The sequence below is a fragment of the Eschrichtius robustus genome, chromosome 5 (assembly GCF_028021215.1).
Source record: "Eschrichtius robustus isolate mEscRob2 chromosome 5, mEscRob2.pri, whole genome shotgun sequence".
NCBI lineage: Eukaryota > Metazoa > Chordata > Mammalia > Artiodactyla > Eschrichtiidae > Eschrichtius > Eschrichtius robustus.
This window is the reverse complement of record NC_090828.1, coordinates 56,277,208-56,293,562: the sequence shown is the minus strand read 5'-3', so window position 1 is coordinate 56,293,562 and position 16,355 is coordinate 56,277,208. Positions and strand designations below refer to the sequence as shown.

Sequence of the window (16,355 nt, the reverse complement as noted above, 5' to 3'; positions counted from 1 at the left end):
CAGTTAAAAACTTGGAGGTTCTTTAAGATATTACCCAACTGAAAATTTAAGTTCCAGAGTCTTGAGTATGTAAATCTCTTCATTTTTCAGTGTACAGCAGCAGATATTTCCTGCTTATTTCCTTGATTCAGTTTTCTCATGAAGTGTTAAGAGTGAGCACATGTAATCACATTTACTTTGAGGCCATCTGGGAATAATTTTTTAAAATTCTAAGCATAATTTTAAGGAAAATGATTCTCATTGTTAAGCTATGTAAACCTGCCAAATTCAACATCTGTACTGAAATAATTTCCCGTGCTTAGTGATTGTAATACCAAGGCAAAATGACTATATTGGTATTTTTGCATTTATTTTGTATAATATGAAACTATTCTTTTATAGAGTACAGATTTCATGACAAATGTTTAAATTCACTAATAAAATTCATTGCATATACAAAAATATATGCACATATTATAAAATATTAAGTAAAGATGTTAACTAAAATGTACATATTCTCATGTAAATTATTATGGAAACATAATAAAAATAAAATATTAAGTAAATTATATTCAGAAAAGTTAAGAGAATACAATCATGAAAAAAGCAAAGTGGACAATAACCTAATCTGTTTTTACAAAGTGTAAACTTAAGAAAACAAGTGCAGGCCTCTATAAAAACCCAAAAGGACGGGGTTTGGAGAACTCCCAGGTGAGTGAACACGTGGAGATTTGGTCAGAGTTTTGGGCCTGGAGAGAGCATGGACGCTCCGTGCCCCTCCCCCCATGCCTTGCCTTATGCATCTCTTCCATTGGATGTTCACCTGTATCCTTTATCATAACTTGTAATAAACTGCTAAAAGAAAAATAGGACAGCAATAATAACAACAACAGAGAAACATTCTGCATGATAAAAAGCCATCTCTTGGCTGGCAAAGACCCAAATAGTCTACCCCTGGGAAGCCTGTTTTGCATTTGCAGCAAGGGGGCATTGAGGTAAGAATACTATACAGGCCAGAGGGAGGGGGGGAAAGTTTAGGAGTTGAGCAAAGAAGATTAAAGAGCATGAGGAGATCTCAGAGACCAGTGGAATAAAGGCCTTTTGCATATGAAGATCAGGTGACAAGTTAACTGGCTGCCAGCCTCCAAATCAAGATGCTCTTTCATGCCGTGTGGCTCACAGGGTCTTGGTGCTCTGGCCGGGTGTGAGGCCTGAGCCTCTACGGTGGGAGAGCCAAGTTCAGGACAGTGGTCCACCAGAGACCTCCCAGCCCCCTGTAATATCAAACAGTGAAAACTCTCCCAGAGATCTCCATCTCAACACTAAGACCCAGCTCCACTCAACGACCAGCCAGCTACAGTGCTGGACACCCTATGCCAAACAACTAGCAAGACAGGAACACAACCCTACCCATTAGCAGAAAGGCTGCCTAAAATCATAATAAGTTTAGAGACACCCCAAAACACACCACCGGATGTGGTGCTGGCCACTAGAAGGACAAGATCCAGCCTCATCCACCAGAAGACAGGCACCAGTCCCCTCCACCAGGAAGCCTACACAACCCACTGGACCAACCTTACCCACTGGGGACAGACACCAAAAACAACGGGAACTACGAACCTGCAGCCTGCGAAAAGGAGACCCCAAACACAGTAAGTTAAGCAAAATGAGAAGACAGAGAAATACACAGCAGATGAAGGAGCAAGCCCACCAGACCAAACAAATGAAGAGGAAATAGGCAGTCTACATGAAAAAGAATTCAGAGAAATGATAGTAAAGATGATCCAAAATCTTGGAAATAGAATGGAGAAAATACAAAAAACGTTTAACAAGGACCTCGAAGAACTAAAGAGCAAACAAACAATGATGAACAACACAATAAATGAAATTAAAAATGCTCTAGAAGGAATCAATAGCAGAATAACTGAGGCAGAAGAACGGAGAAGTGACCTGGAAGATAAAGTAGTGGAAATAACTACCACAGGGCAGAATAAAGAAAAAAGAATGAAAAGAATTGAGGACAGTCTCAGAGACCTCTGGGACAACATTAAATGCACCAACATTCGAATTATAGAGGTCCCAGAAGAAGAAGAGGAAAAAAAAGGGACTGAGAAAATATTTGAAAAGATTATAGTTGAAAACTTTCCTAATATGGGAAAGGAAATGGTCCATCAAGTCCAGGAAGTGCAGAGTCCCATACAGGATAAATTCAAGGAGAAACACGCCAAGACACATATTAATCAAACTATCAAAAATTAAACACAATGGAAAAATATTAAAAGCAGCAAGGGAAAAGCAACAAACAACATACAAGGGAATCCCCAAGGTTAACAGCTGATCTTTCAGGGGAAACTCTGCAAGCCAGAAGGGAGTGGCAGGACATATTTAAAGTGATGAAAGGGAAAAACCTACAACCAAGATTACTCTACCCAGCAAGGATCTCATTCAGATTTGATGGAGAAATTAAAACCTTTACAGACAAGCAAAAGCTAAGAGAATTCAGCAGCACCAAACCAGCTTTACAACAAATGCTAAAGGAACTTCTCTAGGCAGGAAGCACAAGAGAAGGAAAAGACCTTCAATAACAAACTCAAAACAATTAAGAAAATGGTAATAGGAACATACATATGGATAATTACCTTAAATGTAAATGGATTAAATGCTCCAACCAAAAGACATAGACTGGCTGAATGGATACAAAAACAAGACCCATATATATGCTGTCTACAAGAGACCCACTTCAGACCTAGGGACACATACAGACTGAAAGTGAGGGGATGGAAAAAGATATTCCATGCAAATGGAAATCAAAAGAAAGCTGGAGTAGCAATTCTCATATCAGACAAAATAGACTTTAAAATAAAGATTATTACAAGAGACAAAGAAGGACACTACATAATGATCAAGGGATCAATCCAAGAAGAAGATATAACAATTGTAAATATTTATGCACCCAACACAGGAGCACCTCAATACATAAGGCAAATGCTAACAGCCATAAAAGGGGAAATTGACAGTAACACAATCATAGTGGGGGAGTTTAACACCCCACTTTCACCAATGGACTGATCATCCAAAATGAAAATAAGGAAACACAAGCTTTAAATGACACATTAAACAAGATGGACTTAATTGATACTTACAGGACATTGCATCCAAAAACAACGAATACACTTCCTTCTTGAGTGCTCATGGAACATTCTCCAGGATAGATCATATGTGGGTCACAAATCAAGCCTTGGTAAATTTAAGAAAATTGAAATCGTATCAAGTATCTTTTCTGACCACAATGCTATGAGACTAGATATCAATTACAGGAAAAAAATCTGTAAAAAATACAAACACATGGAGGCTAAACAGTACACTACTAAATAACCAAGAGATCACTGAAGAAACCAAAAAATACCTAGTAACAAATGACAATGAAAACACGACGACCCAAAACCTATGGGATGCAGCAAAAGCAGTTCTAAGAGGGAAGTTTACAGCAGTACAATCCTACCTCAAGAAACAAGAAACATCTAAAATAAACAACCTAACCTTACACCTAAAGCAATTAGAGAAAGAAGAACAAAAAAACCCCAAAGTTAGCAGAAGTAAAGAAATTATAAAGATCAGAGCAGAAACAAATGAAATAGAAATGAAGGCAATGATAGCAAAGATCAATAAAACTAAAATCTGGTTCTTTGAGAAGATAAACAAAATTGATAAACCATTAGCCAGACTCATAAAGAAAACAAGGGAAAAGACTCAAATCAATAGAATTAGAAATGAAAAAGGAGAAGTAACAACAGACACTGCCGAAATACAAAGGATCATGAGAGATTACTACAAGCAACCATATGCCAATAAAATGGAGAACGTGGAAGAAATGGACAGATCTTTAGAAAAGCACAACCTTCTGAGACTGAACCAGGAAAAAATAGAAAAGATAAACAGACCAATCAGAAGCACTGAAATTGATACTGTGATTAAAAATCTTCCAAAAAATAAAGCCCCAGGACCAGATGGCTTCACAGGTGAATTCTATCAAACATTTAAACAAGAGCTAACACCTATCCTTCTTAAGCTCTTCTAAAATATAGCAGAGGGTGGAACATTCCGAAACTCATTCTATGAGGTCACCATCAACCTGATGCCAAAACCAGACAAAGATGTCACAAAAAAAGAAAACTACAGGCCAGTATCACTGATGAACATAGATGCAAAAATTCTCAACAAAATACTCGCAAACAGAATCCAACAGCATATTAAAAGGATCATACATCATGATCAAGTAGGGTTTATCCCAGGAATGCAGGGATTGTTCAATATATGCAAATCAGTCAATGTGATACACCATATTAACAAATTAAAGGAGAAAAACCATATGATCATCTCAATAGATACAGAAAAAGCTTTTGACAAAATTCAACACCCATTTATGATAAAGACCCTCCAGAAAGTAGGCAGAGAGGGAACTTACCTCAACATAATAAAGGCCATATATGACAAACCAACAGCCAACGTCCTCCTCAGTGGTGAAAAACTGAAATCATTTCCACTAAGATCAGGAACAAGACAAAGTTGCCCACTCTCACCACTATTATTCAAAAACTATTATAGTTTTGGAAGTTTTAGCCACAGCAATCAGAGGAGAAAAAGATATAAAAGGAATCCAAATCGGAAAAGAAGAAGTAAAGTTGTCACTGTTTGCAGATGACATGATACTATACATAGAGAATCCCAAAGATGCTACCAGAAAACTACTAGAGCTAATCGTGAACTTGGTAAAGTAGCAGGATACAAAATTAATGCACAGAAATCTCTTGCATTCCTATGCACTAATGATGAAAAATCTGAAAGAGAAATTAAGGAAACACTCCCATTTACCACTGCAACAAAAAGAATAAAATACCTAGGAATAAACCTACCTAGGGAGACAAAAGACCTGTATGCAGAAAACTATAAGACACGGATGAAAGAAATTAATGACAATACAAACAGATGGAGAGATATACCATGTTCTTGTATTGGAAGAATCAACATTGTGAAAATGACTATACTACCCAAAACAATCTACAGATTCAGTGCAATCTCTATCAAACTACCAATGGCATTTTTCACAGAACTAGAACAAAACCTTTCACAGTTTGTATGAAAACACAAAAGACCCCGAGAAAGAAACACAAAGCTGGAGGAATCAGGCTCCCTGACTTCAGACTATACTACAAAGCTACAGTAATCAAGGCAGTATGGTACTGGCACAAAAACAGAAATATAGATCAATGGAACAGGAGAGAAAGCCCAGAGATAAACCCACGCACATACAGTCACCTTATCTTTGATAAAGGAGGCAAGAGTATACAATGGGCACAGTGTATACTTTTTTTTTGTTTTTTTAATTAATTGATTTATTTATGGCTGTGTTGGGTCTTTGTTGCTGTGCGTGGGCTTTTTCTAGTTGTGGCAAGCGGGGGCTACTCTTTGTTGTGGTGCACGGGCTTCTCATTGTGTTGGCTTCTCTTTGTTGTGGAGCATGGGCTTGAGGTGTGCGGGCTTAGTAGTTGTGACTTGCCGGCTCTAGAGCGCAGGCTCAGTAGTTGTGGCGCAGGGCTTAGTTGCTCCGCGGCATGTGGGATCTTCCCGGACCAGGGCTCGAACCCATATCCCCTGCATTGGCAGGTGGATTCTTAACCACTGCGTCTCCAGTATACAATGGAGAAAAGACAGCCTCTTCAATAAGTGGTGCTGGGGAAACTGGACAGCTGCATGTAAAAGAATGAAATTAGAACACTGCCTAACACCATACACAAAAATAAACTCAAAATGGATTAAAGACCTAAATGTAAGGCCAGAGACTATAAAACTCTTAGAGGAAAACATAGGCAGAACACTCTATGACATAAATCACAGCAAGATCCTTTTTGACCCACCTCCTTGAGAAATGGAAATAAAAACAAAAATAAACAAATGGGACTTAATGAAGCTTAAAAGCTTTTGCACAGCAAAGGAGACCATAAACAAGACCAAAAGAAAACCCTCAGAATGGGAGAAAATATTTGCAAATGAAGCAGCTGACAAAGGATTAATCTCCAAAATACACAAGCAGCTCATGCAGCTCAATATCAAAAAACCAAACAACCCAATCCAAAAATGGGCAGAAGACCTAAATAGACATTTTTCCAAAGAAGATATACAGATTGCCAATAAACACATGAAAGGATGCTCAACATCACTAATAATTAGAGAAATGGAAATCAAAAGTACAATGAGGTATCACCTCACACCAGTCATAATGGCCATCATCAAAAAATCTACAGACAATAAATGCTGGAGAGGGTGTGGAGAAAAGGGAACCCTCTTGCACTGTTGGTGGGAATGTAAATTGATACAACCACTATGGAGAGCTGTATGGAGGTTCCTTAAAAAACTAAAAATAGAGCTACCATACGACCCAGCAATCCCACTGCTGGGCATATACCTTGAGAAAACCATAATTCAAAGAGTCATGTGCCACAATGTTCATTGCAACTCCATTTACAGTAGCCAGGACATGGAAGCAACCTAAGTGTCCATCTACAGATGAATGGATAAAGAAGAGTGGCATATATATACAATGGAATATTACTCAGCTATATAAAGAAACGAAATTGAGTTATTTGTAGTGAGGTGGATGGACCTAGAGTTTGTCATACAGAGTGAAGTAAGTCAGAAAGAGGAAAACATACCATATGCTAACACATATATATGGAATCTAAAAAAAAAAAAGGTTCTGATGAACCTAGGGGAAGGACAGGAATAAAGACACAGACGTAGAGAGTGGACTTTAGGACATGGGGAGGGGGAAGGGTAAGCTGGGATGAAGTGAGAGAGTAGCATTGACATATATACACTACCAAATGTAAAAATAGATAGCTAGTGGGAAGCAGCTGCATAGCAAAGGGAGATCAGCTTGGTGCTTTGTGTCCACCTAAAGGGGTGGGATAGGGAGTAGGGAAGGTGGGAAGGAGACACAAGAGGGAGGAGGTATGGGGATACATGTATACATATAGCTGATTCACTTTGTTATACAGCAGCAAGTAACACAGCATTGTAATGCAATTATACTCCAATAAAGACGTGGAAAAAAAAAATAAAACAAGTGGATTAGTGACATGTCATTAGTCATGAGATTTTTCTGTAGAGAGTTTTTCCAGAAGCTCTCTTTTGAAACCTCCCTCTACAGTGAGGTAGAATTGTGAAATAAGAAAATATTGAATGATAGTTTATAACAGGCTCATCTACAAATCTAATCTCTGGATTTGTTACTCTTTAAGATGTTTTTGAGGGCTTCACTGGTGGCTCAGTTGTTAACAATCTGCCTGCCAATGCAGGGGATACGAGTTCAATCCCTGGTCCGGGAAGATCCTACATGTGGCAGAGCAACTAAGCCTGTGTGCCACATCTACTCAGCCCGTGCGTCACAAGTACTGAAGCCTGCACGCCCTAGAGCACGTGCTCCACAACAAGGGAAGCCACCGCAATGAGAAGCCCACGCACCGCAACGAAAAGTAGCCCCCGCTCACCGCAACTAGAGAGAGCCCGCATGCAGCAACAAAGACCCAGTGTGGCAATAAATAAATAGATAGATAGATAGATGGATCGTGATGTTTTTGAACAGTATGTGTTTGTATAGGAAATTTAGTTTTTATTGTTAGCAAACTCTCATTTTAAAGAGAGTATTCCTAGTTTCTTTTTTCTTAATTTTATGTATAGATGGGGATTTCATTACATAATTAATGACTGTATTTGGTTCATTTGTATCGTGTTAGTGTTCTACTTGTTTGAAAAGCCCTTGAACCGGAAGAAGAATTATGGTTGTAATAAAAAATTTGCATGCTTGTCAGTAGTCATTTTCTTCCTATTTTCTTCCTTGAGAATTATGGAGAATTAGAACACTTTTTATTTTTTATTTATTCAGTTGTTTTTTTGGCTGTGTTGGGTCTTCGTTGCTGCATGTGGGCTTTCTCTGGTTGAGGTGAGCAGGGGCTACTCTTCATTGTGGTGCACGGGCTTCTCACTGCGGTGGCTTCTCTTGTTGCCGAGCTCTGGCTCTAGGCATGCGGGCTTCAGTAGTTGTGGCACGTGGGCTCAGTAGTTGTGGCTCGCAGGCTCTAGAGCACAGGCTCAGTAGTTTTGGCGCACAGACTTAGTTGCTCCGCGGCATGTGGGATCTTACCGGACCAGGGCTCCAACCTGTGTCCTCTGCATTGGCAGGCGGATTTTTAACGACTGTGCCACCAGGGAATCCCTAGAACACTTTTTAATAGTACGTCTTTGTTTATTTTGAAATTTCATTAAAAAATTGAGGTAAAATTGACGTGTAACATTATACTAGTTTTAGGTGTACAGCTTAGTGATTCGATATTTGTGTATATTGTGAATTTATCACTGTAATAAGTCTAGTTAACATTCATCACCACACATAGTTACAGAGTTCTTTCTTACGATGTATTTTCAAGTATTTTCATCATAAACTACATCATTGAATTTGCAGTAAGAAGATTCACCATCAGTTTATTTCAGTGGCCCAAGTGTGCTAGGGCACCATGCTAAAATATGTATTAAATGCTGACACAGTAGTTCGGTGTGGTTGCTTTTTGTGTTCTGCATGGGTCCAAACCAATCTAATTCTTTTGTAATGTGTAAAATTGAATGAGTGAGTGATTGATTTTGATGAAAACAATTTTTTTTTTTGGCTGTGTTGGGTGTTCGTTTCTGTGCGAGGGCTTTCTCCAGTTGTGGCAAGCGGGGGCCACTCTTCATCGCGGTGCGCGGGCCTCTCACTATCGTGGACTCTCTTGTTGCGGAGCACAGGCTCCAGACGTGCAGGCTCAGTAGTTGTGGCTCACAGGCCTAGTTGCTCCGCGGCATGTGGGATCTTCCCAGACCAGGGCTCAAACCCGTGTCCCCTGCATCTGCAGGCAGATTCTCAACCACTGCGCCACCAGGGAAGCCCTGAAAACGATTTTTAAAACTATGAAATACTGGCATTTTGGAAATTAAAGATAACATTGTTTTGGAACATTGAAAACTGGTATGGTCATTAACTGTTATGTTAATGTTAATATGTAGATTAAGGTAGATGTTGGCATTTACATAGAAGTTGAAGGATTTAGAATGTTTGTAAACCCAGTGTTCAGATTTTTAAGCTACTTTATTGAAAGTGCCTGCTGCTGGTAGTGTCAGGGCTAGTGAACCTACTTTGTAAATTGGTCTTTTTCATTCTAGCAGAAGATTAATAATTGCGATTTTTCTAATATATGAAAAATCTTGTTTCCTGTTAAGTAAATTTTATTTTAGTTGCAAAATATTTCAGGCCGTCATATAATATAAACTCAATAATGTGCAAAATGAAGCATATTTATACTCTAAGAATATTTTTCTCCTTCTCCTTCCTTTTTCCTTTGAATGCGTTAAATTTAGTGGTTGTAGCCCTTTGTGAAGCAGGTGCTGCTCATCAGAGTGATTCTATATTTAGAAATATTAATGTATAGACATTTTAATATATATTCATTTTATTTAAAGCAACATAATATTAGTGGAATAAGGTCTTCTGTTAAATGATTGTGAAAGTTAATAGTCAATGATGCAGTGTTCAGTTTTGAGATGTTTAGTATAGATCTCATTTATGTATATTTTTCTGATTATTAGGCAAGAAGTTATGAAATGGAATGGATGGGGATATAATGATTCCAGGTTCTTCTTCAATAAGAAAGGACAAGTTGAGTTGACTGGGAAAAGGTAACTGGTTTTTTCTTTGTTTTATTCCTTTTATTTCTCTTTCTCTGAAAAATTTTAAACATAAATAACAAATATAATGTGAAATAATAGACATACATAAAAAATAGGATAATAGAATGACTCCCCCCTTGTTTTAAAGGTTATTAACATTTTACCATAATTGCTTTTCTTTTTCTGTTATGTATCAAATTCTGACATTGTCATGTCACTTCTAAATATTTATATATGTATCCCTTTAAAAAATAAGGACCTAATATAACCAATCATATAATACTATTATCATACTCCCCCAAATAACAGAAATTTTGTAATATCTGGTTATTCACATTCACATTTCTCTGTCTAAAAAATATCATTCTGTAGGTAGTTTGAATCAGGATCCAAAAAGGTTTGCAGTTACCCACCATCTAATCTGCACGACATCAGCTTGTTCAAAGTAACTCTTTGTTTAAGACTGGAAATATAATTTTGGTTGGGTTATTATGGAAGGTGAACATTATGGAAGGTCCTTGTGAATATAGTATTTTTAAAATTAGTTTTCTGAGGTATATTAGGGAAGAAGTGATGAAGAAAGATCAGTCATTTGTGTGGTAACTTTCACATTCTGAAATACTTTTGGTAATAATGTTGATAAGAATTCTAAAGAATATTTGTATTGTTACTGTTATAGATGTAGACAGAATTGTAAAATGAGTTCTTAATTGATTTTAAGCAACATTGACCCTGCCGAAGCTGGTGTTTTGGGTTTGTCTATTGAATTTTGATATAACTTGGAAGGACAGTGAGTACAAATACAAAATATTTAAATGTGGCTCTGAAAATAATTAAAAATTGAGACTAGGTAAAAAATTGGATTACGTATATCATGAATCTGTTCCAGTATTGCACTTTGACTTCATATCTATTGGGCATTAATATACTTGTTTTTAGAACAAGTATATGGTATATCAGTATATTGAAATATCAGCAAGAAAAGTTTTCTCTGGAGAAATTCTTTTTCTTTACAACATAACCATTCCATTTTTGTTTTTAACTTAAACGTACTTCGTACCTGAAACAAAACCTCAGGAATGGTAATTAGTAACTAATTTTAATGAAGGTGTGAAGATGTACACTTTACATTTGCTTTTTAATAGGAAAAATAATTATCTGCATTCTCATTCCCATTCTTTAGTGTGACTGGACAGCATGTTGGTGGAGGCTTAGTTGAGAAATTGTGTAATTCAGGTAGAAGGAATTTCTGGTTAAAATTAAATTTACCAGTGTTCTAAACATTGAGTGTTTTATGTTTTAAATAGAATAATGTCTAATACAGTAGAAACTTGTCATGTAGAGATTGGCTTTACAGAATCTTCAGGGGGGAAAAAGTGAATCTTCTGAACTTAGAAAACCAACTTCCTCTCTTCTTAGATACTGTCTTCATTTCTCTCTTTCTCTCTCTCTGGACCTTGAAGTTATAGCATCTTTGTTTTATGTGAGGGGGCAAATAGGCACTTGTGCACTGTGCCATTGAAAGCATAAGATACCTACTGTCTTCTGTAGTGTACTGTAGGCTATGCATTGGTTTATGTTAGCAGTGTATGTGTGTGAAGTGAATGATTAGTCATAGGAAGTGTCAGAATTATTTATACCTTAGTGTATGAACCCTCATACCCATGGGTTTAGAATCTGGCTCTTATTTTGGGTGTTCTGGCACTTGGCTTGCCAGTTTTCCCAGAGAGGATCAGATTGTAGGTGGCTGATACATGTGCGACACTCATAAGATACTAAAAAAAAAATTAGAGCCCCAGTGTGTTCACTTATGATTAGATTATTTCTTTTTCAGGATGTAGAATACTTGTTAATGCCCTTCCTGATATTAAGATATGTAGAAAACAAAATTTGTAATTTATATATTATTTGGAGAGCATAAATTCAGAGCAAAGGGAATTCAGTGGTCTTGAGAGAGATTTTTATCCAGGTTGTAGTAGAATTAGAGAATTTTTCCGTTGACTTCAGAAGATTACTGCTGCTGCCCCTCCAACCAGAATGGACTTCTTAAAGGCCTCATTTCTTTGCACTGTTGACTCCTGAGTCCAAGTCCAGTGGGGGAGAGGGGAAGAGAACAAGGGTACATCTGACTGGCAGAGCCTGCAAGGGTAACCTTTGCTTCCTACTGAATTATCCATTATCCAGAGGGTAATTCTGCAAACACAGAAATGGAATTTAAATGTTCTAGGATTAAATATGTTATACATAAACTATTTAATAACTGAAACCAAATAACTAAATAATATTCAGGTCTCATTTTGGTGCTTCCAGAAGCACCATTATCTTGCCACAGACAAGGTAATAAACTGGATTGAATTGGATCATAGCTTTCTCTGTATCTAGTCTAGTTTCCTAGGGCTAATGATTGAACTAGTAGATTTCTCTGATTTTTTTTTATCAGAAAACATTTAGAAACATTATTTAAGATAATAATAGCTATTACTTATTGAGTGCCTACTGAGTTAACTTAAAATAACCCTAAGTGGGTAGTGATATGTTCTTAGAAATAATTAGGAGATTGAGTAAGAGAGAGGTTAAATAGCTTACTTGAGGTCAGCTGCACAGTGGGAAATTGTGATTAAAAAACAAGTGTTTTAAGCTTCATTTTTGTGCTCGTTCTATTATACTGTGCTAATGAGGTACCATACTCATCCACTGTATTGATTTTATTCTCTTTCCAGTCTCTGGAAGCACTTTACAGGAGCCTTCTACACTCTATACACCAGTACAGTAGAGTTAGTCATATTGTAAAAAGTTATCCTATGACAAAAGTTCCTGTTGCTCCACAGGAGCGTGACGGACAGAAGCGTAAGAAGGTTGTGATATTCCTAAAAGAGAAAATGGAATTTGTGACTAGAAAGGATGAGTACAAGAAAACAATATCAATTCACCATTTTGTATTAATAATATTAGGTTTTAAGGCCAATTTTTGAAATTCTTTGTAAAGACTTTCTATTCCGGCATTGTAGTTGACTGAACAAATATAGACCCTTTGCCCTCTATAACCAGGTAGAAAACATGGATAAAATACCACAAGAAAGAAATAATAACAGAGCTGGAAAGAAAGAAAGGGAAATCCTTAGGTGCCAGAAACTAAGAGTGACTCTCAGTGAAAATTTATGGGGGGTTCCCCTATTTCTGATCCACAGAACATTGAAAAGGTAGAAAATTTTTATGAGTAAATGTGGTTGGTTGTCTGTATATATTTTGGGGAGGGTAACTTTGACATTTCAAACCCAACCATTAAATTAGAAGCAACTTTAAGCTATTACAGATGTCAGGGAAAAATCATAAGTTTTTCCCTGAGCACAGTCTGTTTTCTGAACAGACTTGTAATTTGTCAGTTTATAAATCCCTAGGTTTATAATCTTGCGATGCTTATTCCTCCTAGATATAGATGAATTGAGTCCTCCTAGGTTTAAGCAGCAGAAGGCAGTACTTCAGAGCTAATGCTATATAGATTTCTATAAACTAAAAATTTTGAAAAGTGTCATTATTCTTTGACTTTAAAAGCGTTATACATTAATTGGTGCTTTCAAGGCACAAGTTAGTGATCAAGTAGAGAGAATTTGTTTGGGTTTGTTGTACTTTGTATTTTCAGTGGCATAATTTTTAAAGTTTTACCTCCTATAAAAAGCTATTAAATTGGTTAGCAGTTGTGGAACTCACTGAGAATAGATGGTTGCGTCTACTAATATTTTGCTGCCTCTGTGCACTACCCCAGGGTGAGAGTCACCTTATCTTCAGTCACCTTAAGTCCTGATGTGCACTTGCTTCTTGGATATTTATGTCCATAGAGTTTTCTTTCCATTATACAGTGATTTCATTGGTTTTGAAAGTTTGCTCTGGTTCTGTATCTTCTACGATGTAGTCTACTTTGATCTTAAGGAAAGGTGGTAAATTGACCTCACCTTATATTTTACAACAAAAACCATTTCTTAAAGTTCTCAAACCAGTCTTCAGTTGTGGTAAAGATCTATTCAGTGGTCACCTTGTTTCAACAGTTGGTATGGGCATTTGGCTTTCTGGTAGAAGTTGCATGTTTCCTGCCCATATGTTCACCATACAAATTAAATGTCTTTGTAGCTTTGACTAAACGAGGTTGTAAGTTTCTTAAGAACAGGAGTCATATTGTAATACCAATTCTGTGTGTCCTGCAATGCTTAGTACAGTCTTATGAGTGTTAAATAAATGCTTATTTATAGTTCTGGATGTAAATCCAAATTATTTTGCTGTAAGAATCAAGTCATTCCAAAGCTGTTTCTTATGTTAAATACCTCTAATTCCTTTAACTTTTCTTATGTTTCTTTTCCATTCATTTACTTTTTTGATTTCAGAGTTTTCTCCTTTACCTCATGATATTTTATGAGATTTTTGGGGCCCTTGGCAGTATGCTAGGCTTTATGATTATTAAGTCAAGCTTCTTTTACTGTTTTTCAAATCCCAGGGCATTAGGTGCAAGAAAAAGTACAATTGAAAAGCTTTCATTCTTACATGGAACTCTTTTTGAACTGTGTTAAGTTTTATGCGGGAATTATAGATAATGGAGCAAAGTCTTAAATCCAAGGTTCTGCCAAATAAGATATTTCTTCAGAGTCTGAAATATTGTGCATTCAGCTGTAGAAGTATATTCTGGTTATCTTAATAGTAGAATGTAGTTTTTTTGCACATGACAGTAATACCAACCTTGTATCTTTTGGTTCAAGTGTCTTGAAGGGGGTTACCTTTTTATTTTATGGGTAATGTTACTTGTGAATTAAGGGATTCACAAAGGTCCGAATATTATCCTGCCGTGAAGATCAGGAGTCTCCTATATATTACGAGACCCAAAGTAATTGTATGGTTAAAATATAAGGGCCCAGGATTAAAACCTAATATTTCCAAATTGGCCTTTTTGTAGGACATTATAACACATAGTAGCATATGTGTTATAACCAATTTCCCAGAATTTATACTTTTACTCTCAGGTAAGATGAAGAAAATTTTATATGCTGAATGTCTTAAGTTGTTTTAGCTGTGAGTCTTATACTTTCTTTCATTCCAATTTCTTTAAATTTATGAAAAAAGTATTATTATATAATACTTTAAATATCCCATTTTAGTTTGAATGTTAGCACTTGTGATTTTTTAATATAAAAAAGGAACTTGTTGATTAAAACATATTTGTTTATTTTTTTCATTCTACTATTATTTTTGTTTTGCTAACCTTTATGTAAAGATTTATTTGAGAATTTTAGATGGTGTTTTTGTTATATAATATGAAGTCATCATAAGAGGTGACGTCCTCTCAGCCAATGCTGTGTAAGTGTTAAAATTACATGACAAAATGAGTGCTTTTTGTCACTTCCAATTAAAAATTCCTTTGGATAGGGCCCACCACTGGCTCCTTTAATATTGAATTCTGTATTATAAACATATATTTAATTTCAGTACAGAATTTATATATTACACACTGATTCCCCACCCCCCCCACCCCTCCCCCTTTGGCTGTCTTTGTGAAGTCAAAGTAAACTTCTGAGGCTAGTTGCTAAAAGCTTTTGCAGTTATTCAAGCTCTGATGAAATGAGTGAGAAATAATCTTGAGCAAAAGTGTTACACTTTGAACATTTTATTTAATTTAATTTTATTTTATTTTGGCTGTGTTGGGTCTTTGTTACTGTGTGCGGGCTTTCTCTAGTTGTGGCGAGTGGGGACTACTCTTTGATGCAGTGCGCGGGCTTCTCATTGCAGTGGCTTCTCTTGTTGTGGAGCATGGGCTCTAGGTGCGCAGGCTTCAGTACCTGTGGCACGTGGGCTCAGTAGTTGTGGCTCACGGGCTCCAGAGCACAGGCTCAATAGTTGTGGCGCACAGGCTTAGTTGCTCCGCAGCATGTGGGATCTTCCCGGACCAGGGCTCGAACCTGTGTCCCCTGCATTGGCAGGCAGATTCTTAACCACTGCGCTTCCAGGGAAGTCCCTTGAACATTTTAAATAGCTTGTACAACATAGATGTTAAGACCAATATATAGTCTATTCTGGTTTGTTTTCAGTATTGGTTTAATTGTTCTTTGATCTGGAATAGATAGTGACTACTAGAGTATCTCTTCTTTTCTTCATTTAAACACACACTTTTCTCCATTAAACACAAAAATAAAAATAGCTTTGAGGACTTAAATGGCCATCTTGGAAAAAAATAACTTCTGACCTTACTTCATACCAAATACAGAGATCAATTCCAGATAGGTTATAGACCTAAATACATAAGCTAAAACTATAAAATTGCTAAAAGAATATACAGAATGTCTTTCTGAATTTGAGGCAGGCAAAAAGCAGAGAACTAAAAGCATTAATATAAGGAAAAAATGAATCAGACAGCATTAAAATACAGAACTTCTTTTCATCAAAAGACTCCTTTAAGAGAGTGAAAAGACAAATCACAGAGTGAGAGAAAATATTTAATACATACATCCTTGATTTCAGAATATATAGAGAATTCTTATACATCAATAAAAACATAATAATAAATGAGTAAAAGATGAACTGGCATTGAAAACAGGATATCCAGATGGACAATAGTTATATATGAAAAGAAGTTCAGTTTC

General features: G+C 36.6%; 1 protein-coding gene across 1 annotated transcript in view; it reads left to right on the top strand.

Moving 5' to 3' along the window:
* The window catches only part of AGPS (alkylglycerone phosphate synthase), a 143,890-nt gene that overhangs the window by 25,938 nt on the left and 101,597 nt on the right, over nucleotides 1-16,355 (top strand). The window contains exon 2 of the mRNA XM_068544862.1: nucleotides 9,655-9,744. Coding sequence (XP_068400963.1) covers nucleotides 9,655-9,744 — 90 coding nt within the window. The remainder of the gene's footprint in view (nucleotides 1-9,654; nucleotides 9,745-16,355) is intronic.